This window comes from Octopus bimaculoides, chromosome 9 (assembly GCF_046866305.1).
Source record: "Octopus bimaculoides isolate indiv1 chromosome 9, ASM4686630v1, whole genome shotgun sequence".
Taxonomy (NCBI): domain Eukaryota; kingdom Metazoa; phylum Mollusca; class Cephalopoda; order Octopoda; family Octopodidae; genus Octopus; species Octopus bimaculoides.
In genome coordinates, this window is record NC_142936.1 from 45,503,917 (window position 1) to 45,531,359 (window position 27,443).

Genomic DNA, 27,443 nt, shown 5'->3' on the forward strand with positions numbered 1-27,443 from the left:
TTATTATTATTATTAGCGATTTCTTTTACAGATACAAAATCTCAAATTTAAGTCACGTGCTAAAGTCAGTTATTACTGATCTTGATTTTATTGCCACTAGAAGGATGGATGTGTAAAGGCACATGGCTCAGTGGTTAGAGCATCGGGCTCACAGTCATGAGGTCGTGAGTTTGATTCCCGGACTAGGCTGTGTATTGTGTTCTTGACCAAGACACTTTATTTCATGTTGCTCCAGTTCACTCAGCTGTAGAAATGAATTACAACCTCAATGGTGTCATACTGTATCAGCCTTTGCCTTTCCCTTGGGTAACATTGGTGGTGTGGAGAGGGGAGGCTGGTATTCATGGGCGACTGCTGGTCTTCCATATATAACCTTGCCTGGACTTGCACTTTGGAAGGTAACTTTCTAGGTGCAATCCTTTGGTCATTCAGAACTGAGAGTGGTCTTTACTCTTGACTTGACTTTATTCTAGAAAGATGGAAGGTGAAGTTGAGTTTGGTAGGATTTGAACTCAGAACATAATGAACTCAAATGAAATATTACAAGATATTTGTTTGCAGCTCCTAATAGTTCTGCCAGCTTGCTGCTGTTTTTGTCAAAATTCAGTTGAATTTATGAGATGTTTTTCAGTAGGAGTCTGGTTAGTTGTACATGTTTGCTACAGGACAACTTAATTAGCTGAGACTAGTGTTGCTTCTTATTTGCAGTAATTACATTTCTTAGAAGGAAGGGGAAAGGTTTTCAGTTTGTATGACCTAATTAGGTGGAAGTAAAGTCCTGGAGATAATTAACAAATGTTGTTTGGTTAGAATATGGTAGAAAAAAAATTTAATGGAAAAACTCAGTCTTTGTTGATGTTTGGCAGTGCTAAAAATAAGGCATAAATTATTTAAGCACGACAATTTGAAAGGAAGTTACTTTGAAATGAGGAATTATAAGGAGCAAATATTTTAGAGTAGGATAACTAGATTCATATGATTTGGGTGATAATCTTTAGCATGGGTGTGGCTGTGTGATAAGAAGTTTCCTTCTTAACCACACGTTTCCAGGTTCAGTCCTACTGTATGACACCTTTGGCAGGTGTCTTCTAGTATAGCCTTGGGCTGACAGACTTTATGAACGGATTTGGTAGGCAGAAACTGAAAGAAGTAATCAACTTAATCCCTTTGTCTGTCCTTGTTTGTCCCCTCTATGTTTAGCCCCTCTTGGGCAATAAAGAAATAAGGGTTAGGGTTAGAAACTGAAAGAAGCCTGTTGTGTGTATATATATATATATGTGTGTGTGTGTGTGTGTGTGTGTGCCCCACCACTGTTTGACAACTGGTGTTGGTATGTTTATATCCCTGTGGTTTGGTAAAAGAAACCAATAGAATAAGTACTAGGCTTAATGGAAAAAATAAGTCCTGGGATTGATTCATTTGACAAAAAATTCTTCAAGGCAGTGCTCCAGCATGGTCATGGTCTAATGACAGAAACAAGATAAGAAGTCAAAAGATGATTGTAGACACCAGTATGGCTGTGTCGTTTAGAAGTTTGCATCACAACTGCATGGTTTTTGTGTTCAGCCGAGCTGCATGGTACATTGTGCAAGTATCTTCTACTGGAGCTCCAGGCTAATTGCTCTGTGGGTGAACTTTTTAGATGGAAAAGTGTGCGGGAGCCTTGTGAACGTGTGTGTGTGTATGTATGTATGTGTGTCTTTGTGATTGCTCTGTGTCACTCAACAACCAGTGTTGGTTCGTTGATGTTTCTCTTTCATATAAAAAAAAAAAAAAATAGAGGCTGACAGAATAAATACCAGAGTTGAAATAAGTACTGTTGTTGATTTGTTTGACTAAATCTTTCAAGATGGTACTTCAGCATGGCACATGCAGCCTGTAATGTCTGAAACAAAAAAAAAAAAAAAAAAAAGAAATCAGATGTGTTTATGTATTTATTCATGGATTAGCTCGCAGGAAATGACATTACTCATCATCTTTATATGCGTTCTGAGACTTTTCAAGGATATAATTTATGTTTAGTTTGACACAGGTCAGGTAGGTTTGGAAGAAAATGATTAGCGCTGTGGAGGGTGGAATATAAGGGAGGAGACATAGTATAGGTGCTGAGAGGAGAAAACAAGTGTGAGCTTAAAGTAAAGAAAATTTGAGAAAATGATATATGATTTTTATTTAATATTTGATTAAGTAAAATAGTTACTGAAAGCTGGTGTGAAATTCTTAGAAAGCTGTTCCATTTAGCCATTTAGAATGATGGAAGAAGCTGGCAGAATTGTTTGCACACTGGGCAAAATGCTTAGTGGTATTTTGTCTGTCCTTATGTTCTGAGTTTAAATTACGCTGAGGTCGACTTTGCCTTTCATCCTTTCAGGGTTGATGAAATAAGTACCAGCTGATCACTGGGGTTGATGTAATTGACTTACTCCCTCCCCTGAAATTTCTGGCCTTGTGCCAAAATTTGAAACCAAAGAAATCAAAGCAAATAACCAACGGAACCAGTCTGTAACCTGACTGCCCTAAGATATTTTTCATACTGCTTTGATGTAGTCTAAAAATATCTCGGTGTCTCTTCTTTGAAGCTATGAAGAATTCTGTTTCGCTCCAGTTGTTGTATAGCTTTTGTTATCTAACTTTATCTACATGAGGTGCCTCTCAGTCTAGCAGTTTATATTAAAACAGTCCACAAACATTATAATTTCTCTTTACTCATATCTGTCCCAATGTAAATGTGAAGTGACATTTATATATATATGCGTTTGTGTATGTGTGTGTGTGTATGTATATATATATATGTATATACACACACATACATGTGTGTGTATACATGTAGGTAAAATAGCACTTATGGAATGAGGGGATTAACAGATGGACAGATGGACAGCATGACAAGTTACAACTGGTAGATGTAAATTCTAAAGGTGGTGGACAAATGTAAACCCACACAAAAAAAAAAAAATAATATAAGAAGTTGTATGCCAAATAAAAGAAAAGAAGTAGATGGACGTTTTTGATGAATCCCTTATCAAAGTAGAGTCAGAAAGAAATAAGCAAGAAAAGAGAAGGAAAAAAGATACCTGCTTAAAGCATGTGTGTATCTTTTGATGACATGTACTTTAAACAGGTATTGTTGTGGTAGCCTGCCCTTACTATGCTATGTTAATATTCTTGGAACAGTCTTGATGGATAAAAAATTTTTCGGCTTTTTCCCTTTCTTGAAATCAAAGTATCTAATAACTCATTTAAAAAATATGGGAGGTTACTAGATATATGGAAAAAAAAAATACTTAGAAAATATTTTGTGTACTGTTATTGACTATCCTTATTCAGTTTTTTCACTTGAACTGACTTTTGACACAGCTAGCTAGTTCATGTATTTAGGAACAGGCCATAGCTATCTTATGGTCATGTTTGTACATCTGCTTATTGAGATGAAACACACACACACACACACACACACACTTGAAGTTGAATCATTCTTGATGTTACTCAGAACAAAAGAAACAAACTTCTAAGTTCAAGTCTCACTGAGAGTTGAACTTAGAATATAAAAAGCTGTAACCAATACTGCGAAGTATTTTGTGTGACAGTCAAATACTTCTGCCAATCCCTTAAGCCTCAAATTTGAGGAATGGGTATGTTTGGTTGTATTAGTTCCAGTACCCAACTGGTGTTTATTATCCCTCCTCGAATTGTGTAAAGTCAAAGTTGATTTGGGCAGGATTTGAACTCAGAATGTAAAGGTACACAACTGAATACTGCAAAGCATTATTATGTCCAAAACTCTACCAATTCTGAGAACCAACTGCTCTAATAATAAAAATGAAGACAATGATAATAGTAATTCTTTCTTCTATAGGCTTATGGCCTGAAGTTTTGGGGTGAAGTGGCTAGTTGCTTACATTGACCTTAGAGCATGATTTGTACCTATTTTATTGACCTCATAAGAATGAAAGGCAAAGTTGACCTCAGCAGAATTTGGACTTAAAATGCAAAGAGCATTGTGTTTGACTTGCCAATGATTCTACCAGTTTGTAGTTCACTACCTTGTTAATAATAGTAAGAAAGTAAAGTTCCTTCCCGAGTCATACAGACTCACAGGGTTGGTTTCCTGGTTTCCATGGCGTATATATTCCCCACCTGGATGAGATACCAGCCCATTGCAGGATTACTTATTTTTGCCAGGTCAAGAACATGACACATGGTCCAGAAATCAAAAACCACAATCTTGTGATCATGAGTCCAACACCCTAACCACTAAGCCATGTACCTCCACTCTTGTTAATAATAATAATAATAATAGGGTGATCATTATCGGAATTAATAGAGTTTTGGACTAAAATGTCTCACTGTCTTTAGTTCCAGCCATTCTAACTTTAAATCTTGGTGAAGTCAAGTTTGCCCTCATTCTAAAGTTGTTAAAATAGGTACCAATCAGGTACTGGAGTCAATGAAATTGTCTAAACCCTTCAATGTTCTTTTCCCAGTTCTCTTGTTCATATTATTTTTTTGGTTTTAGTAACGATGCTTGGTTATGTATTTCAGTTAATCTTGGCTCTTTGGAACACTTTTCTCCATACTGTTTATTTGTCAAAAGTTCTTTTGAATTTTCTTTTTTTTTTCCTTCTTGTGTGCCTCCACCCTTCTGTTGAAGACAACCTCCTGCATGAACCCTATTCCTTTGTGTGTGTGTGTGTGTGGATTAGACTTGGGGATGTATTAGATCAACAGAGTTCAGCTTGTGATGGTGTAATGATTTACTTGTGGCAACACATTCGTAATAACTACAGCTGTCATCACCAGTCTTACTTATATCTTTCTTTAAAACAAACATTTCATAAAAACTAGTTTTACATTATTTATCTCAAAAAAAAAAAAAAGAAAAAAAAAGAAAGAAAGAAAATTAAATTCTAGAACATTCTTGTATTTCCTGTTGTGTTTGCTTGGCTATATAATTTAATTTTCTCTTAATTATTTTTCTAACTTCCTGTTCTGGATCTTGCGTTCTTTCTACTTCTTTTTTCTTCAATACTGAAGAACATTGATTTCAGCATTTTAGCATTTTTACTTATAAAGATTAGTAGTAGCAGTTGCGATGGTAGTGGTGCTAGTGACAGAAGAATGGATAGTTTGGTTGTTTTAGCACCACACAGTGTCAGAATAACTATTAGATGTATACACCCCCTTGTTTTAGCATCATGGAATGTTGAAATGGCTGTTAGATGATAGAATGCCATATTTTTTATATGGCCTTTATAGTCATTACTTGTGATTCAGCTTTTAAATAAGTAGGTCTGTGTGTTGAACTCGTGTTTGTTTGCAGGAAGAAAGAATTGAACCAGAATACAAACTGAAACTTTTGTTATTCTTGCTGTTTGGATCCATCTAGCAGACCTCTCTAATCAAAACTGTTCTAGATGTGAACATGTCATTCTTTTCACTCAGACAGAATATCTAGAACACTATCAACAAATCCTTTTTTTTCAATTTTCAGTAGGGTGTGGTTCTTTGTAGGTCAAGTGACTTCAGAGAACCTCTTTTAGTTTATTGTTTCAATGTTTTGAAAACCTAGCTGTTATCTTATAAGATGCTGTTTAGTTTCTGTTGTTGGTAATTCTATTTAGATAATTACTTTGTAGTTCTTTATTGTGAGGTTTTGTTCAATTACATGAAATTTCATTACCGAATGTCATATGTTTCTATTTCACAGTGCCTTGAGAAAGGCTATGGGAAGTCAACCTCGAAAGCAGATTAACGAGTGGAATCTCTCAGGCAGTCTGGTGCCCTGTTTGACACTCTTCCAGCAATTCCAGGGTAGGTGGAGCTCTCTCCAGCCCTGTAAAGCAATGCATCGAGGAGAAAGCCACTCCAATGTAAAACTTACAACTTGCTGGTCACTGCAGCTGTCTTAACCTGTTGAGCCACTGTGGTCAGACCTCTGAGTCTAAAGAGTGGGGGACAGATTGCATAGGTTGACTCTCACTTTAACCCTTAAACATTTAAACCAGTCATACCTGGCCCAAATATTCTGTCTGTTTTATGTTGGAACTGGCTATATTTCTGTCTCTCACACCTATCATATAATGTCATTTTAAAAATAAATAATTACGTCATTGAAATTTCATCACAAAAAAATAATGTATTGTTAATTCAATACAATGCAAATAAATAATCATTTACATTGAACAAAATAATCCGAATGTTAAAGGGTTAAAACTACTAAGTGCAGGCAGGAAAAGCTCTACAGCATCAAAGATCAGTTTGCATAGCCACTTGAAAGAGTGCAGCTCTTTCATGTGGTTTTCAGACATGATGAAATTGCCATCATCATGTTTCTGTTTGTTACAGTCTGTTTAGTTGTTGAGTACCAAAAGTAGAGGAATTTTATCTGGTAGTGATGTGATCCTCTGAGTGTTCTCATTAAATTTGCTGAGTTAATTGCACCAACATTATGTGACATCCATTGTTAGTCTCACACCTGACAAAGAAAGAGGTGAAGGTTCATTTCTGGAGGGATGGCTGATTACACTAATTGTGCTGGTGTCACATAAAAAGCATCCAATACAATCTGTAAAATGGTTGGTGAACAGAAGGGCATCCAGCTGTAGAATCCAAGCCAAAACAGACTAAGGAACCTGGTATGGCCCCAGCTATCTAACCCATGTCAGCATGGAAAATGGATGTTAAATGTCAATGATGATGATGATGATGATGTAATCTTTCTATTTTTGGCACCAGGCTAACAATTTTTAGGGTAAGGTGCAAGTCAATTACATTGACCATCCCCACTTCCCTGAACAATTGACTGGTACTTAATTATTTTGACTCCATAAAACTAAAAGGCAAAGTTCTCCATGGCAGTATTTGAAATCAACTATAAAGAGCTGGAAGAAATGATGCATTTTGTTCGACATACTCTTTACTCTTTTACTTGTTTCAGTCATTTGACTGCAGTCATGCTGGAGCACCGCCTTTTAGTCAAGCAAATCGACCCCAGGACTTATTCTTTGGAAGCCTAGTACTTATTCTATCGGTATCTTTTGCCGAACCGCTAAGTTACGGGGACGTAAACACACCACCATCGGTTGTCAAGCGATGCTGGGGGGACAAACGCACACATATATATATATACGACGGGCTTCTTTCAGTTTCCGTCTACCAAATCCACTCACAAGACTTTGGTCAGCCCGAAGCTATAGTAGAAGACACTTGCCCAAGGTGCCACGCAGTGGGAATGAACCCGGAACAGGCAAACATTTCTACCAACTTGTTAACTGACAATAAAACACGAGCAAGTATTTGACAACTTCACGTCCTTCCTCGAGAGTATATCACCTTGAACATACACATCTTGAATATTCAAGACACATTTTTAGGTCTAGTTATTGTGGCTTTGCAAGGACAAGTTTTTTAAAATTTTTACCTGTAAAATACACGTGAAAAGCTTATGAAAAATTCATGTTGTTTCTGATGTAATTTTGTTTATGGCAACTGTCGGAAATTTTGGTTAGATTGTTGGAACTCTGCATTTCTGATATTCCATCTATGAAACACAAATATGCCACATTTATATATATATATAAAACTGAATTTATTTTGAAGCCAGTTTTAGGGCAGCTACTGAACATTTATGGAGGACTGACTAAGATTTATTGTAAAGTTTGTGTTGACTGAGACTTTACTATAAGAAAAAAGTGTGTATGTGTGTGTATAATATATATATATATATATATATATATATACATATATATGTATATGGCCTGGACACATAAGTGATATGGAGCTATGGCAAAGAACGAATCAAGTTTCGCTTAGAGAGCAAATATTTAAGAAAAAGTGGAAGTGGATTGGTAGCACAATTAGAAAGGACACACCAAATGCAGCGAAAAGTGCTTTACAGTGGAATCCGGATGGATATAGAAAGAGGGGTAGGCCTAAGAACTTGTGGCGTAGATCAACAAAAAAGGAACTAGAGAAAGGGGGACATGGAATTCTATTATAAGTGGCCTATACTCCGCTTTCCAGGGTTAAAAGTAAGAAAGCAAATATATATATATATATATATATATATATATATATATATATATATATATATATATATATATATATTAATATGTAAAGGTGTAGGAAATTAGTAAGCTTCAAGCAGTCCGTACAAAGTATAAAAAATAACTTTCAGGAACAATAGTAGTTTATTGACGTAGAAGGTTGTAAATTTTTTGCATATTGAAGTTTGATAAGCTGAAAAAAATCATTTTATAGTTTACTGTTAGCAACTGGAGTTGCTGTTTAAGCAAATAAAAATACAAAATTTGGGAATGGAGTAGATAAAATCCAGGCTATGTATGTTCCATAGCTAGCAGAACCTTGGAAGTAGTAATTACCCAAACAATGGGTAATCTGCTAGCTGCTCATTGGGCCAAAGATATATATCATGGGTAGAAGTTACAAAGTGATTCAAGGATTGTGTGTGTGTGTGTGTGTGTGTGTGTGTGTGTGTGTGTGTGTGTGTGTGTGTGTGTGTGTGTACGAGGGGTGTATGAAAATTCTTGAGCCTCAAAAAAACAAAACAAAACAAAACATGGTACAAGACTTCAAGGCTCAAAACATTTCATACACCCCTCGTATCTATATAATATATATATATATATATATATATATATATGTGAATAAAAAAAAAATTAAAAAAAAATATAAAAAAAGGGTTTTGTATGATTGTGTATAGAGGAATATATTATTTAAAAGAGTTCCAACTCTGTTTTTTATGTTTTATTTATATTCTTATAAAATTGATGTGGGATATAGAATAAATTTTACAAGAATATAAATAAAACAAAAAACAGACAGAGTTGGAATCCTTTTAAATAATATATTCCTCTATACACAATCATACAAAGCCCTTTTTTTGTATTTTTTTATTTTTATTTTTATTCACACACACACACACACACACACACACACACACACATATATGTGAATAAAAATAATACTCTATATCCCACATTAATTTTATAAGAATATAAATAAAACTTTAAAAAACGGAGTTGGAACTCTTTTAAATAATATATATATATGTATATATGTATATATATATATATATATATATATATATATATATATATATATATAGAAAAAGAAGCAGAGGAAGAAAAAGTGTAAATGTAGAAAAGAAAAAGAATTGCCATATTTCTTTCAAATTACAAAATTATTTTTAAAAAATACTGAAAGAAACAAATTTGATTAATAAACTAAAATACTCCTTTACTCTTTTACTTGTTTCAGTCATTTGACTGCGGGCATGCTGGAGCACTGCCTTTAGTCGAGCAAATCAACCCCAGGACTTATTCTTTGTAAGCCTGGTACTTATTCTATCGGTCTCTTTTGCCGAACCGCTAAGTTATGGGGACGTAAACACACCAGCATCAGTTGTCAAGTGATGTTGGGGGGACAAACAGACACACAGACACACATATATATACGACGGGCTTCTTTCAGTTTCCGTCTACCAAATCCACTCACAAGGCTTTGGTCGGCCCGAGGCTATAGTAGAAGACACTTGCCCAAGTTGCCACACAGTGGGAATGAACCTGGAACCATGTGGTTGCTAAGCAAGCTACTTACCACACAGCCACTCCTGCGCCTATGTGTAAGATTCTGGTAAAAGGGAGCTGAAGGAACGATAAATGGTGATTGCTGTTTAACCTCAAGTCAGCCCTGACCAAGTAGACTTATATAATCACAGCTATTTTATCCATAACCATCCCACCATTTTGTATGTCTAAGACTTCAACAATGTGTTTTTTGTTTTTTTTGTTTTTTGTAAGAAAATACTCTGCAATTGTTTTTCAGCTTAACCATAACTTCCCACCAAGTGATAAAACCAGTAATTAGAAAAACAGCTGACAATAGATTCATTATATTAGATGTAATACCTTGCTGTACTAGAATATTAAGATAAGCAATAACCAGAGTGACTGTAGTACCCACCAATCAAGAATGGAAACAGTGGGGAGAAATACAAGACTATGGCATTCCCCAACTTTTTCAGTTCATGATGTGGGGTAGCTTATAGTGATTAGTCGCATCTACACCTCAGCCCCTAGGATCTTAGTGTACCCTTAGTTCCTTAATATCCATTTTCATCACTGCTACCAATCCACTTTATGTTATACAATAGCAATAACAAGGAAACTGCTATATTGTTACAAGGCCTGGCAGAAATAACAATCAATTTCCTTCATATCACACTTAAAAAAAGCAAGTATCACATAATGTTATCTAGAGTACACTGTTGCTGGTAGAAAAAAGACAGCATGGTCATGGATTGAGTACTTTTGATCGAACCACAGGTCTAAATGAGAGCTGGCCTGGGGCTAAAATGCAGCAGTAGTTTTCTAGACAGACAATAACTCTAGCCAGGCAAATTAAAATTCTCTCTCTCTCTCTCTCTCTCTCTCTCTTTCTCTCTCTCTCTCTCTCTCTCTCTCCCTCTCCCTCTCTCTCCCTCTCTCTCTCTCTCTCTCCTGTTTGTTTTCCTGTCTTGTTTTTTGTCCGCCACTACATTCCTCCATGGCAAGATTTAATTTGCGTATACAAATTTAATCTGCGGTCCATGGGATGAGCCGTTTTAACGATGCGTCCTGCCCAAGCTCGTCGAAACACCGGTGTTAAAACGTGGGTAGCTGATGAAAAAGAATGTTCTCTATGTGGCTTGCGTGTTTTCTTGTCTACGTTTGGTTTGCAATGTCCTGTACCCAGATATGCACCTATACATACAGGTGGATGTCAGTATGCACATACCTGTACGAATATATGTTTTTATTTATATATATATATATATATATATATATATATATATATATATATATATATATATATATAAACAAATAGTAAATGAGTATATGCATATATTCGTACAGGTATGTGTATACTGACATCCACCTGTATGTATAGGTGCATATCTGGGTACAGGACATTGCAAACCAAATGTAGACAAGAAAACACGCAAGCCACATAGAGAACATTCTTTTTCATCAGCTACCCACGTTTTAACACCGGTGTTTCGACGAGCTTGGGCAGGACGCATCGTTAAAACGGCTCATCCCATGGACCGCAGATTAAATTTGTATACGCAAATTAAATCTTGCCATGGAGGAATGTAGTGGCGGACAAAAAACAAGACAGGAAAACAAACAGAAAAGGCAGAGAGAGAGAGAGAGAGATAGAGAGAGATAGAGATAGAGAGAGATAGAGAGAGAATTTTAATTTGCCTGGCTAGAGTTATTGTCTGTCTAGAAAACTACTGCTGCATTTTAGCCCCAGGCCAGCTCTCATTTAGACCTGTGGTTCGATCAAAAGTACTCAATCCATGACCATGCTGTCTTTTTTCTACCAGCAACAGTGTACTCTAGATAACATTATGTGATACTTGCTTTTTTTAAGTGTGATATGAAGGAAATTGATTGTTATTTCTGCCAGGCCTTGTAACAATATAGCAGTTTCCTTGTTATTGCTATTGTATAACATAAAGTGGATTGGTAGCAGTGATGAAAATGGATATTAAGGAACTAAGGGTACACTAAGATCCTAGGGGCTGAGGTGTAGATGCGACTAATCACTATAAGCTACCCCACATCATGAACTGAAAAAGTTGGGGAATGCCATAGTCTTGTATTTCTCCCCACTGTTTCCATTCTTGATTGGTGGGTACTACAGTCACTCTGGTTATTGCTTATCTTAATATTCTAGTACAGCAAGGTATTACATCTAATATAATGAATCTATTGTCAGCTGTTTTTCTAATTACTGGTTTTATCACTTGGTGGGAAGTTATGGTTAAGCTGAAAAACAATTGCAGAGTATTTTCTTACAAAAAACAAAAAAAAACAAAAAACACATTGTATTATGAAGTCTTAGACATACAAAATGGTGGGATGGTTATGGATAAAATAGCTGTGATTATATAAGTCTACTTGGTCAGGGCTGACTTGAGGTTAAACAGCAATCACCATTTATCGTTCCTTCAGCTCCCTTTTACCAGAATCTTACACATAGGCGCAGGAGTGGCTGTGTGGTAAGTAGCTTGCTTAGCAACCACATGGTTCCAGGTTCATTCCCACTGTGTGGCAACTTGGGCAAGTGTCTTCTACTATAGCCTCGGGCCGACCAAAGCCTTGTGAGTGGATTTGGTAGACGGAAACTGAAAGAAGCCCGTCGTATATATATGTGTGTCTGTGTGTCTGTGTTTGTCCCCCCAACATCACTTGACAACTGATGCTGGTGTGTTTACGTCCCCATAACTTAGCGGTTCGGCAAAAGAGACCGATAGAATAAGTACCAGGCTTACAAAGAATAAGTCCTGGGGTTGATTTGCTCGACTAAAGGCAGTGCTCCAGCATGACCGCAGTCAAATGACTGAAACAAGTAAAAGAGTAAAGGAGTATTTTAGTTTATTAATCAAATTTGTTTCTTTCAGTATTTTTTAAAAATAATTTTGTAATTTGAAAGAAATATGGCAATTCTTTTTCTTTTCTACATTTACACTTTTTCTTCCTCTGCTTCTTTTTCTCTTTCCAATGAAGGACTACCTTCTGAAATGTTAAGACACTTTTGTTTCAACTTCTTGATTGTTAAACTATTATCATTTTTTGTGAAAGTTTGAGCTTCTTTTGTTGTTCTTTTTAATGTTTACTTCCTCTGTGTGTGTGTGTGTGTGTGTGTGTGTGTGTGTGTGTGTGTATGTATATATATATATATATATATATATATATATAGGTGCAGGCGTGACCATGTGGTTTAGAAGATTGGTTTGGAACCACATGGTTTAGCATTTGTTCCCATTACTTTGCATTGTCAGTTGTGGACCTTCTATGTCCACAGGCAGTCCAATGCCTTGTGTTTGAATTGGCAGACAGAAACTGTTAGAAGTCTGTCATATGTGTTTGTCTTCACTATGTCTTGACATTGCTTGGTGATTGAAACAAATTCACTGTTGAGGCAATGTTACTGTTTACAGTTTGCCATGAGGACATGCCCATCCATTTAGCTGTTCATTGTTTGATGGTTTAAAGCAGTGATTCTCAACTGGGGTCCACATAAGATTTTGTGGGGTACTCATATGCAAAATTACATAGTAAATTGGAGCCACAATATTATTTTAAGGGTTCATAAAAAAAAATTTGCTATAGATGTATATATTGCAAGGTTTCCTTCTCTAATGTTTTACACAGTTCAACATACACAAGTGAATGTGTGATGAGTAAAATAGTAATTTGAAAAGAAGTATCTATAAAATCAGCTAGGGAGAAGGTCTACCAGAATAAAATAATAAGGAAAAGGGTCCTTAGATAAAAAGAAAATGGTTTAGAACCACTGGTCTAAAGAAAATGGCATGTAACCTTGTGGTTTGGTATTTGACTCATGATCTTAAGGTTGTGATTTCAATTCCTGATGGTGTATTGTATTTTTGAGCAAGACACTTTAATTCATGTTACTCAGGTTCACTCAGCTGGTGAAAATGAATGGTACCAGTTATTTCAAAGGGCCAGCCTTGTCACATTCTGTGTCACAGTGAATCTCTTTCAGAACTAAATTATGGGTATGCATTTCTGTTGAGTGCTCAGCCACTTGTGTATGTTAATTTCACGAGCAAGCTGTTCTGTTGATTGGATCAACTGGAACCCTCATTGATGTAACTGATGGAATGCTAGTCAAGAGGAATTATTACCTTGTTTGGAAAATAGGTTAAGGTTGGTGATAGGAGAGCTTCTGGATGTATAAAATCTGCTCTAACAAGTATGGAAAAGTTAAAACATGGATGTTAAAATAACAAATGATACTCCAGCTTGATTTCTCCTTGAAGCCAATGGAGGAGTCTCTATGCAAATGCTTGATCTGCAGGGTATAGTAGCAGCATCTCCTTAAAGACACACTTTAGTGTCTTCAAAAATTTAATGCAAGAAGGCAGTGAAGTAATCATTATGCCTGAATAAAAAAAAAATCAAATATTAAGGGTTATAGCTGAAAGTCATATGATCATAGGACTGCTCATTCAAGACTGACCTGGGGCTAAACAACCATTACAGTTAAGACCTAGTCTATTGCACTTTCCCAGCTGATATTCTCTTTTCTCCATTCTTCCACAGATACAATGCTCAACATAAATATGAAGATGCCCTGGAACTACTTTATAAAGGGTCAGTTACACTGCTCCAACACCGTCAGGTTTGTGCTACTCTTTCATATGATTTTAACCCTTAACCCTCTAATCTGACCATATCCAGCCCAATTACTCTACCTGTTTTATGTTCAAGCTGACCAGATCCAACCTCTCACACCTACCCTACAGTGTTATTCTAAAAATATATAGACAAGACACACCTTTGAAATCTTGAAGCTACAAGGTAATGTGTGATTAATTCAAAATAAGGTGAATAAATGAGCAATACATTTGACAAAGAAATCTGAATGCTAAAGAGTTAATCTTTTCATTACTATCTCCTTCAACCATTTATTTGACTAACCCATTACCTCCCATAATTCTATTAACTGGAATTTTTTAATGAAACTTTGATTTCTAGCATAAAACAGCCTTAGAAACACGCTGGAATGATCAAAATAACATTTCAAAATAACATTTTAAATAGAAATAAGCGAGATATTGGGTGAAAAATTAGGAAACCTTACTTGAATATCAAAGAAATATACCTAGTAGATATAGCAAAAAGGTTATATATGTGTAAATATTGACAGATAATTACAAAATTTGTAATTTTTAAGTGATCTCATATGAGATCACTGGTAGGTAATGGGTTAAATTACAAAGTAATTTTTGAATTTAGTATGAACTTCCCCTTCCCAATCCTCTGTATTCTCTCTTGTACTCACTTTTGTATCTTGAGAATATTCTCTGACAGCTTGTTACCACCATCTTTGTCTTCTTTCCAGTTACTCTTACCCATCCTTATATAATGTACCTATAACTGGCACTCTGTCAGTTTTGACGACAAAAGCTCCAGTTGATCTGATCAGCAGAACAACCTGCTCATGAAATCAAGATGCAAGTGGCTGCACGTTCCTCAGACATGTGTACCATTAACATAATTCTCAGGGAGATTCAGTGTGACACTAGTGTGACAAGGCTGGCCCTTTAAGATACAGGTTCTACTCATTTTTGCCTGCTGAGTGGACCGGAGCAGTGTGAAATAAAATGTCTAACTCATGGACACAATACATTGCTGGTAATCAAACTCACAACCTTACAAATGTGTGCCAAATACCCTAACCTAAAAAGGGGTTGGCTTTATGAAGAGTACCCTTACCGGTAAGTAAGGCAAAAATCAGTGAAATACAAAATAATTAAAATATCACTGTCTAAAAATTTAGTTATTAGCCAATTATTCATTTGGGATAAATAAAAGAATTGTAGTGTATGACTTAAATGAATTGTTCACATGAAATGTAATATATATATATATATATATATATATATATATATATATATATATATATATATATATATATATAAATATATATATATATATATAATCATCATTACCCTGTGCATGTAAGCAAAAGCAGGGTATTGTAATTGTCTTTGTCTGTGTGTTTGCAAAATTACTGGAAAACAGCTGAACAGATTTTCACCAAATTTGGCAGAAATACTCATTGGGTGAGTGGCTTGAAATGATGAAAATTTGGTTTGATTATCTTCAAACATACATAAATGCATACATAGATATGTGACTCTGTGTGTGTGTGTGTGTGTGTGTGTGTGTGTGTACAATAATGAATTCAAGGATTTTGTTTATTTATGAGTTAATTTCTTAATTTCACCATATATACCTATAATGGTGATACTTAAAAAAAAAAAGAGAGATTGAATTTACAAATTACTCGATAAGCAAGTGGTCATATTATTATTATATCGTATAACATACTACAATACGTTTGATTCACCTGCCATCATTGAAAGATGTTACTATGCAATATTTTCTATAAGTATTTCATTTCGTTCAATTTCTTTTTAATATGAATCAACCCTTGTCTGTGTGTATAGATAATGGTGTGTACCTGTGCACATAGACACGTGTGGGTACATACATAGATATGTGGCTGTGTGTGTGTGTGTGTGTGGTGCGCCTGTGAACTGTGATGGATTTGAGGATTTCATTTATTTATGAGTTGATTTCTTAATTTCACTATTCTTAGGATTCTAATCCTCTTTTAGTCAAACACTTACAAAGCATATTTCAATTCAGTTAAAAAGCATGGGTAAGCAACACATTGTAAGCCACACTGTAATTTACGAAAAAAAATTTATCTGTGCAAAGGTTATGCATCACCTCTCTGATGCCTTTTATTCTATTTGACATCTGTTTTCCATACTGGCATGGATTGAACAGTTTGAAGATCTCTCTATATATAACGTATGTACATGTGTGTGCGTTTATGTACAGGGTGTGATGGGTAAATTGTTGCCATTTTATATTTTTAATTTCACGCATGCGCATTGTTTGTTTTTGAATTTGTTGACTGCACAGTATAGTAGAGTCAGTTGGGCACCGTTTGTGAGAAAAACAGCACCGTGAAATTTGCAAGAAATTTGGCAATGACATGCTGTACTGCTTGGTATTCATGCCGGAAGCTCTAAAACGAACATTTCAGAGTGTTGGGTGTCAATCTGAGGACAGTGCAGGGGATTCGGAAAGAGTTGGATGAGTCTAATGGTGATTATGAAGGTAAGGGAGCTCGGAAAACTCACTCTGATCATTCTGATAAGAAAAGAACTCCTGAATTTGCAGCTAGTGCATGAAGACATTCGGTATTCCTCATACAAGATGAGAAAGGGCCAATTTTTATCTCAAGCCATCAAGGACAAAAGGAAAGACTGCACTGTGAAGCTTTTGAACAAACTCAAGCATCCCCATCAATTAAACATGGTTCGGTTTTTCTTAGATGAGAAAAATTTCTGCCAGGATCAGATAGTGAACACACAGAATATCTGTTGGCTTGCCGTGTCCCCAAAACATGTACGGAGTGTGATAAAAATCAAACATCCAGTGAACATCATGGTGTTTGAAGTGATCATTAGTGCTGGTGACATTATGCCTCCATTCATCTTCCCACATGGCCTCAGACTCAATATGGAGGCCTACATCAAGTGTCTGGTGGAGGTAGTGCTGCCCTGGGTTAAGAGGATGGCTGCCAGAAGACCCTATGTCTGGCAAGAGGACTTTGCACCATGCCACAGAAGCAGGAAAGCCTAGTCATGGCTGTCAGACAGTTTCTGCAACCACATCACCCCTAACATCTAACCACCTGACTCCCCAGACTGCAACCTCCTTGATTATTATGTGTGGAGTGCAGTTTAGCGAGAGACCAACAAAACCCCTTGTAACACCAAAGATGAACTGAAGGCAAGGATTATGGCAGCTTTCACCAACTTAAACAAGGGGACTGTCCAGAGAGTCACTGGAGATGCCGAAGTCGTCTGGAGGCCATGGTTGAAGCCAATGGCGATTTTATTGAATAAATTTACTCTTTAGTATTTCAAGATATTTTTATGTAATTTTGGTAAATATATCTGTTAAAATAAGATATCACTGTTATTTTCATTTTTGCGTAATTTAGGCAACAGTATATTGACTTCACCCTGTGTATATATAGGTATGTATATATCTATATATATCATTCAACCACAGTAGTGGTTGAATATATTCTTAAGTCCACCATTTCATCAATCGCAGCAGCTTCCAAGCTTCACCACTAATTCAGTTCTCAACTAAATTGCAAACTGTTAATAGTTTTAAAGAGGACACTTCCTCCGCTACACTTTAGCATAAATAGTTTGAGATTTGGTTCAGTAGAAAAAAGTTACATCAAAATATCTGCGACCTCAAGGTGGGTGGCAGTAAGGCAGATATTCATCTTCAATTAACATAAATTTTAAAATTTTAAATTAAAAGTATACCTTTCTTAGGCTTAAATGATAGAAAAATGCATGAGGAATTCAGAATCGCTAGTCGCATTGAACAAAAATTAGTAGGAAAAGAGTTATGAAGTAAAATGTTACGAATTTCATGTCAGTAACTAAGAGAGTAAGGGAGTAACGCTTCAGCAATAAGAATAAAGAATATATTTCTAAAATGAATGCTTACTTTCTAAGGGGGGGCTGGCAAGAAACGTTAGCGCGCTGGGCAAAATGCTTAACAGTATTTCGTCTGTTTTTGTGTTTTTGAGTCTATGACCCAATTCAAAGATATGTGGATGAATTCTGGTGTGCGGACATGGTCAGAATGCATACTGTGTCCCTTCTTGCTAGCCACAGCTTTGTAGTCTGTGTTACAGCTGTGCATGTCACATCTTACAGTTTTTACAGTAGTGTTCACAGAGCATTGAGTAGCCGTCTGGATGTTGGCAATTTGATACCCAACACAAATCATCATGAAACATAACTCTTTTCCAGTATTCAATGGCTTCCAGTCCTCCATGTCAGCTAACATTTTCTCACAACTTTAATCTTTATGCTTTCCAATGCTGTTGACTGTTCACTAGTATATCAAGCTGTTCCTTGAAAAGGGAGACATAAAAAATTGTCAAATTTAACCCAAACACCCTATGTATTTATGACCAAAAAAGTTACACAAATCTTATGTAGGTATATCAAAGTCCATAGTTTGTTTTTGTTTTGTTTACATTGTATAGCAATTTGATTTGGCTATTTTTTTTATGGAACTCTTGAATAAACAAAAGTAAATGGACAATTTGATCTTGTTCTACATTCTTTGGTGAAGCATGCTGGGAAGTAGCTTTCATTTACATTATTTTATATGTGAGCATTAGTCCATGTTTTGGAAAAGCATCTTGTTTGGAAATATTTGTGTTAACAGTTTAGGTGAATATATAAATTTACAGAACAGTATGAAAAATAGGTGTGAAAGCAAAAGTGGTGTCTATGCTGTTACTCAGTATGCTAGAAATAGCAGCTAAACTCCCTAAACTTACACTTGCACACTGGTTAATGTCATCCAAGATACACTATGCTGAAGGTAAGATTGGATAGTCAGTCATGACTGGAATGTCCTTTCGTCTACTGGATCAGGACTGGTCTAGGGTTAAACAACAGTGGTGAGAAAAATCACTATTTTTACATCACTATCTTTATATCTCAACTCAATAACTGAAGGTAAAAATTAAAGAATGTAGAGGAAAACCTCTATGTTATCACTTCCTTGCTAGAAATAGCAGCCTAATTTCCTACATATTATATACTACCTACAAGATGGTCTTAGATACATGGTCTGAAAAAATAACATAGAATGATCATAGCTGTAATATCCTTTCTGATTGTAAGTCTCCTGGATCTGGAATGACCTTAGATTAAACAATCACCACCAGGTAAATTCTGAAGAAAATAATCAACCCACACATGAAATTGTTGAGATTCTTCTATCACATGTAGAATCATGGTGATATACAGAAGTTGAAAGATGAGAGGTATTTTTGGAGCTGAATCTCTCACTTCGAGTATTCATTGTTGTGGAAATGTTAAGTAAACAAACCAACAAGTGCCTTCACATTTGCAGGTTATTTCATTTCTCACTACTGTATAATAATAGCGCCTGTTGTTTCAACCAAGCCAAGGTATGTAATCTCAGTAAACTCATTGTCTGTACAGCTGAGGTGAAAATGTGAACAGCTATGTTTCACACACAACCTTAAAACAAACTATTACCCGAAGTTTCTGAATTGGAATCTTCTGTATCTGAACCTGGGAGTGATTGTTGTGCTGTGGTAGCTCTCAACATACGCTGTTGCATAACCCTTTAGCATTCAGATTAATCTAAATAAATGTAATGTTTATTGGTTTAGATTATTTTGAATTCATCATGCACTATCACACAGTTTCGAGATTTTGATGATGTGACTGTTTATTTTTTAAATGACATTGTAGGATAGGTGTGAGAAACCAGATCTGGCTGATTTGAATATAAAACAGGTAGAATATTTTGGCCGGATATGGCCGGTTTGAATGCTAAAGGGATAAATCTTGCTAAGCATCTGTTGACGTCCATGGCATATAGACAGCGTGAACTACTTGATTCACATCTATTTCAATGGGTCTTTCATGTTTTCTGCACTTTGTAAACACAGTATAGCATGATATTGTTTAACCCCTTAGCATTCATATTACTCTGTCAAATATAATGATTATACATTTACATTATTTTGAATTACTCATGCATTGTCTTGTTGCTTTGAGATGTCAATGATATGATTCGTTACTTTTTGAATGACATTGTAAGAGGCAAGATCTGGCTAGTTTTAACATAAAATAGGAAAAATATTTGGGCTGGATATGGTTGGTTTAAATGCTGAAGGGCAAAACCTATGACATTTAATTATTTAATTTATAAAATAATATACCTTGTGAGTGATTTGTTAGGTAAGAAACTGAAAAAAAGTGTGTATGTGTGTGTGGTAAGACATCTGCTTCCCAATCACATGGTTCTGGGCTAAGTCCCACTGCGTGGCATCTTCGGCAAGAGTCTTCTGTTGTAGCCTTGGGCCAACCAAAGACTTGTGATTGGATTTGGTTGACAGAAACTGAAAGAAGCCTGCTGTATATGTGTGTGTTTGTCCCCCACCACTGCTTGATAACCAGTGTTGGTGTGTTTATGTTCCCATAACAGCAGTCCAGCAAAAGAGACTGATAGAATAAGTACCAGGTTAAAAAAAAAATATTGGGTTTGATTTGTTCAATTAAAATTCTTCAAGGTGGTGCCCCAGCATGGGCACAATCTAATAACTGAAACAATATATATACATATATAATATATGGTTTGGGAATTAAGAAGGCTACTACTTCCCAACCATGTGATTTGGGGTTCAGTCCCACTGCATGGCACCTTGGGCAAGTGCATTTTCTATTAAGGCCTTATGAGTGGAATTGGAAAATGGAAACTGAAAGTTCATCTTTGTGTGTGTGTGTGTGTGTGTGTGTGTGTGTGTGTGTGTGTGATTACATATATGTTTGTGTCTGCTTCTCTTGACATGTGATAGTCGTAAATGAGTGTTAATGTTATAGAAGTGCTATCAGTTGATTGGTTGTTTCCAGTCTTCTGAGAAGGCATGTCCTGGCATGGGAGGAGTATTATTTTGCTTGAAAACAGGTGAGGTTTAGTGACAAGAAGGGTATCTGGTTGTAGAACACGTACCTCAATAAATTTTGTCTTGCTCTTGCAAGCTTGGGAAGGAGGACATTAAAAGAAAACAATTGTGTGTGTGTGTGTGTGTGTGTGTGTGTACATAGATATACACATGCATAAAAATGCAGGGGTTGGACAAAATAATTGGACCATGTGTTAAATTTTATGAATATTTATTTAATATGGAGTTGGTTCTCTTTTAGCTTTCTGAAACAGCTTCGATGCATCTAGGAATTGATTCATACAACTTCCTGACTTCATTGAGAAGCATCTTGAGCCATTCTTCCTGCAGACCTGCTCCAGCTATTGTAGACACAATAGTGGAGGGTAACAACTTCTGACTTCTCACCCCAAGATGCACCACAGATGTTCAATGATATTAAGATCTAGAGATTGAGGGGGGGCCACTCGATGTGTTGTAGCTCACTACTATGCTCTTCATACCAATTCTTAACCACATGAGAAGTGTGTATTGGAGCATTGTCATCTTGGAAGCTACACTCACCATCAGGGGATAATGTCTGGACTATCGGAAGGACTTGATTTCCCAAAATATTCAGATAATCATTGCTGTTGAGCCTACCATGCAGGGCAACGATTAGACCAAGAGAATTCCAAGAAATGTTTAACAAAAATATACCGTAGTATTTTGACACTGAAAATAACAAATTTAATGGGTACTACTCAAGGGAAATTAGTAATAAGACTTGCATCACATTGAAAACGTGAAGGAAGTATAGGAACCTAAGAAGATGTGGCCTTAGTGATGTTTGTAAATAAGGTAGAATGTAAGAAATATTAGCTTCAAATTTTGACACAAGGCTAGCAAAGAAGCAAAGTCGATTACATTGACCCCAGTGCTCAATTTGTACTCATTTAATCAAGCCTGAAAGGTTGAAAAGCAAAGTCAACCCTGGCAGAATTTGAACTCGGGACGTAAGGATAGATGAAATGCTGCTAAGCATTTTGCCTGGTGTGCTAATGATTCTGCCAGCTTGCCGCCTTGAATAAAAGAAATATTGGGATTATATATACATAATTACACACACACACACACACACACACACACACACACACACACACACACACACACACACACACACACACACACACACACACACACACACACACACACCCAATTGCAGACATAGCCATGTGGTTATAAGTTTGTTTCCCATCCACATGACTTCAGGTTCAGTCTTACTATGTGGCACCTTGGTCAAGTGTCTTCTTTATTCCTGGATTGACCAAATCCTTCTAAGTGAATGTGATAGAAACTGAAAGCCCATCATATATGTTTGAAGCTCATCATCATATATATTTTGATGTATATATATATGTGTGTGTGTGTGTGTGTGTGTGTGTGTGTGTATCTTTGCATTTCCAACATCAACTTGTGTTTGCTTATTAATTGTAAACAATGGCCTTGCCGATAGTGTCATTTGTTTGCTGTAGGCTGTGAAAATGTGCAGGTTCCTTGACATATTGCACGATTTTTCTAAACAAAAGGTTCATCCACACAGTTTCATGTTTCCAGTTTACCATGTTGGCACATCTGGATTGATAGCTGTTCAGTAAACTGGGAGATTATTACCCTACTAATGAGGTCACCCTGTAACTTACAATGAGCCCCCCTTGAAGGAGATGGAGGATAAGAGATGGAGTGGATGATTTAAGTAAGGTGTTTAGAGGTTCAAATAGGATGGCAGGGAGTAAGAACATGCTTATTGTTTGTGGAGAAGATTCATGGTTACTTTGTATTTTACATGGGTGGATGGAGAAGATTGGAATGGGGCTAATTTTTATCAATGATATTGTTTTCTGTTACCACATATCTGATGTTACATTTGGTTTTGTAATAGAATGTATATTTTTATCTATTTACAAACTCAGACTCTTTTGTGTTGATTCACCATTTGAGGAGTCCAGAGCTATACAATAAAGCTGTACTTCCTAACCTTTTACAAGCTCCACCCCCCCTTGACAACCAGACCACACTCCTAGTGCCATCCCCACTCACCACCACAAACATAGACCACTTTCTGCAGCAAATTTAAAAACAGTATTTCACAAATAAAACTTAACCTAATTAACCCATTATTGTTATTTTTTTTTTACCATGCATTGCCCCCTTTTGGCCACCCCATTATTGCCTACTTTTCTTCAGCACCCACCCTGGATCTTTCTACTGCCCCCCAAGAGGAGAGTATCACCCACCTTGGAAACCACTGAAATTACATAGACTTCACAGAAGACTCCCAATTGCTATGAAACAAGAAGAAAATAATGGTGCCAGTTGCTTTTACTCTTCATTAGTGTGTAAAGTGTGGAGGCGCAATGGCCCAGTGGTTAAGGCAGTGGACTCGAGGTCATAGGATCGCGGTTTCGATTCCCAGACCGGGCCTTGTGAGTGTTTATTGAGCGAAAACACCTAAAGCTCCACGAGGCTCCGGCAGGGGATGGTGGCGAACCCTGCTGTACTCTTTCACCACAACTTTCTCTCACTCTTACTTCCTGTTTCTGTTGTACCTGTCATTCAAAGGGTCAGCCTTGTCACACTGTGTCACGCTGAATATCCCCGAGAACTACGTTAAGAGTACACGTGTCTGTGGAGTGCTCAGTCACTTGCACGTTAATTTCACGAGCAGGCTGTTCCGTCGATCGGATCAACTGGAACCCTCGACGTCGTAAGCGACGGAGTGCCAACAACAACAACAACAAGTGTGTAAAGTAAATACAAAAAAAAAAAAGATGCCATGTGGGTCACTACCTAGTGACACCATTTCTCTGTCTTCCTCATTCTCAGATGAAGCCGAAACATATTTGAATTTAATTGTACTCCTCTGTGAATCTTCCTAAGCTGTGAACAGTTTTCTCTCATTCCAGATTCTAGCACCTGCATTAAGTAAGTCCTTTGGTATTGTTACACAGCATGTTATGATAAGTGGTGTAGCCTTGTGAAGAGGTTCATAAAGGCTCCTAAGTTTTAAGTTTTATTGCATCCTGTAACTCTTGACTGAAGTGCACAAATATTACTCCAGACCATTCCAAAATATTTTACATTATATTCTTTTCCTTTCAGCAAACCAGTGGTACAGACTTAGCTTCTCTGTTCATTAATACGTTAACCAGTTCATCTTCTCCTGTATTAGAAGACCCAGTTAGTAAGTTGTTTTCTTGTTTTCTTTAATGTTTGCATGTCCCACCTACAATGCTTGCTGACTTTGCTTTTTCTCTCTCACATTCAACTCTCTCTTCCCTCTCTCTTCTCTCTCTCTCTCTTTCCCCTTTCTCTCCTCTCTATCCGACATACCATTTTCTCTCTGCTTAACTCTCCTTCTCCAAGTCTTTCCCCCCCCCATTCCTCCAAGTTTTTCACTCTTTCTCTTCCTCCAGCTCTTTCTCTGTCTTCTCACTCATTACCTGCCTTCTCTTCAATCTTTCTTTCCCATTCTCTCCATGCTTTCCCTCCCTCTTTTCCACTATCCTTTCTCTTTTCAATAGTCTTCCCTCATCTCTGTGTATGTATGTGTGTGTGTGTGTGTATGTGCATGCATGTGTCTGCCTGCCTGTCTGTCTGTCTGTCTCTCTCTCTCTCTTTCTCTCTCTCTCTCTCTCTCTCTCTCTCTCTCTCTCTCTCTCCATTTGTTGGCTCAACAAGGGAAGCTTTATATACTAACTTAACCTGCTAGAAATATCAGCCAAATTTTTCTCAAATTACCTTCTATTGGACACATTAAATCAGTGATTTCCTGCATGGGGGATATAGGCCCACCAGTGGGGCGTGGGATAATTGTGGTGGGGTGTGGGATCCAAATTTTTTCCTTTTTCTTTTTTCAGTTTGACATGGAATTGTGAAAATGTTTTTTTTCCACAGCACACATACTACATCAATACACTTTTTCCAACCACTGGTGGGACGTAGATTTTTTCTGGGAAATTAAAGTGGGGGCCTAGGGGAAAATTAGGATGGGAAACACTGCATTAGATGATGGAGCTCTGGAAAGTCTGTAGTCGGGAACGGGAAAAACCAATAGGAAAAATAAACAGTTATAGCTGCAGCACTTTGGATCATAGTATGACCTGTTACAACAACAGCTTTTTTGTGCCCTGCTGCAAACACACACACACACACACACACACACACACACACACCTCTACCTACCTACCTCTTTGGTTATCTCTCTTCAGGAATAACGGTAATATGCAATTATGGAAATAACTTTTCATAATTGCATTTTATTGAACATATTGAGATGTGAATCAAGCTACACTTAGCTCCTCCTTCTCCTCCCATCTTCTGATTCTCTTCCATCTCCCTCTCTGTAAATTAATCGATATTCTATAGTGTTCTATTGATTGGCTGTTGTTTTTTTTTGAAACCCATGCTTCACTACTTATGAGTAACAAAAACCTGAAGCTCAGTAACGACTCCATCAATCCTTCTACCAACCAACCAACAGCAGCAACTGACTGACTGACCACTTCACCCAATCACCCGCCCACTGATCCAGTCCACCCTCATATCCATTCAGCCAAGCAACAAACCAACCACCCAACATTTTTATCCATTGGAAATCCTTCCTGCTGATGTTGACCCATTACCTTTCATTCTTCCCATATTCATAAATTAGCACCATTTGTATAATAGGTTAATTTAATCCCACACCCACCAATGCCTTGTGGTTTGAATTGCTTGAAAGAAACTGTATAGAAACTCATCTCTGTCCCTCTTTCTGTTATATGTGTGTGTGTGTGTGTATATATATATATATATAAATATATATATATATATATATATATGTTATGCAGGTGTGTTTGAAGCTTCTAAGGGATAGATATATCCAAATGCACTCTTTTACTTGTTTCAGTCATTTGACTGTGGCCATGCTGTAGCATTGCGTTTAGTCGAACAAATCGACCCCAGGACTTATTCTTTATAAGCCTAGCACTTATTCTATGGGCCTCTTTTGCTGAACCGCTAAGTTACGGGGACGTAAACACACCAGCATCGGTTGTCAAGCGACGTTGGGGGAACAGACACAGTCACACAAACATACACACACACACACACACACACACACACACATATACATATATACATATATATGACGGGCTTCTTTCAGTTTTCTGTCTTCGACAATTTTTGATATCTTAACATTTGAAGCAGCTGGAGATATGGTAGTTTGACCAAGTAAAAATAAATATTGCAAGGATCTCATTTGGCCAAATTTGGATACACTACAGTTTAACATAATAGCAACGATATATATATATATATATATATATATATATATATATATATATATATATATATATATAGGCATAGGAGTGGCTGTGTGGTAAATAGCTTGCTTACAAACCGCATGGTTCCGGGTTCAGTCCCACTGCGTGGCACCTTGGGCAAGTGTCTTCGACTATAGCCTCAGGCCGACCAAAGCCTTGTGAGTGGATTTGGTAGACGCAAACTGATAGAAGCCTGTCTTATGTGTGTGTGTGTGTGTATATATATATATATATATATATATATATATATATACGAAGGTGAGGGTTGGAAATGAGTACAGCAATGAATTCTGGGTAGAGGTAGGGGTCCACCAAGGTTCCGTCCGTCCTCAGCCCCCTCTTATTTATCATAGTCCTCCAGGCAATCACAGAGGAGTTCAAGACAGGTTGCCCCTGGGAGCTCCTCTATGCTGATGACCTTGCCCTAATTGCGGAGTCACTATCAGAACTAGAGGAGAAGTTTCAGGTGTGGAAGCAAGGTCTAGAATTGAAGGGCCTTAGAGTCAACCTAGCTAAAACCAAAATCCTAATAAGTAGGAAGGTAGATAAAACACAAACCCCTTCAGGTAGATGGCCCTGCTCAGTATGTAGAAAAGGAGTAGGTAGTAACTCTATAAGATGTACCCGGTGCAAGCTATGGACACATAAGAGGTGCAGCAACATCAAAGGCAGGTTAACTAGCAAGTTAGTTTTTGTTTGTGGCAGATGTTCAGGTGCAATAAAGACTGTAAACAAACAGGAAACAACTTCTATCTCATTCCAGGGTGAAAAACTAGAGGTAGTCGATAGCTTCCGCTATCTGGGCGACCAAGTTAGTAGTGGGGGTGGGTGCGCTGAAAGTGTAGCTGCTAGAATAAGAATAGCCTGGGCAAAGTTTAGAGAGCTCTTACCCCTGCTGGCGACAAAGGGACTCTCACTCAGAGTAAAAGGCAGACTGTATGACGCATGCGT

At 37.0% G+C, this 27,443-nt stretch overlaps 1 protein-coding gene across 1 annotated transcript in view; it reads left to right on the forward strand.

Moving 5' to 3' along the window:
• Positions 1 to 27,443, forward strand: part of LOC106877489 (Golgi to ER traffic protein 4 homolog) — a 63,234-nt gene that overhangs the window by 17,174 nt on the left and 18,617 nt on the right. The window contains exons 2-3 of the mRNA XM_089357507.1: positions 14,142 to 14,220; positions 24,289 to 24,370. Coding sequence (XP_089213633.1) covers positions 14,142 to 14,220; positions 24,289 to 24,370 — 161 coding nt within the window. The remainder of the gene's footprint in view (positions 1 to 14,141; positions 14,221 to 24,288; positions 24,371 to 27,443) is intronic.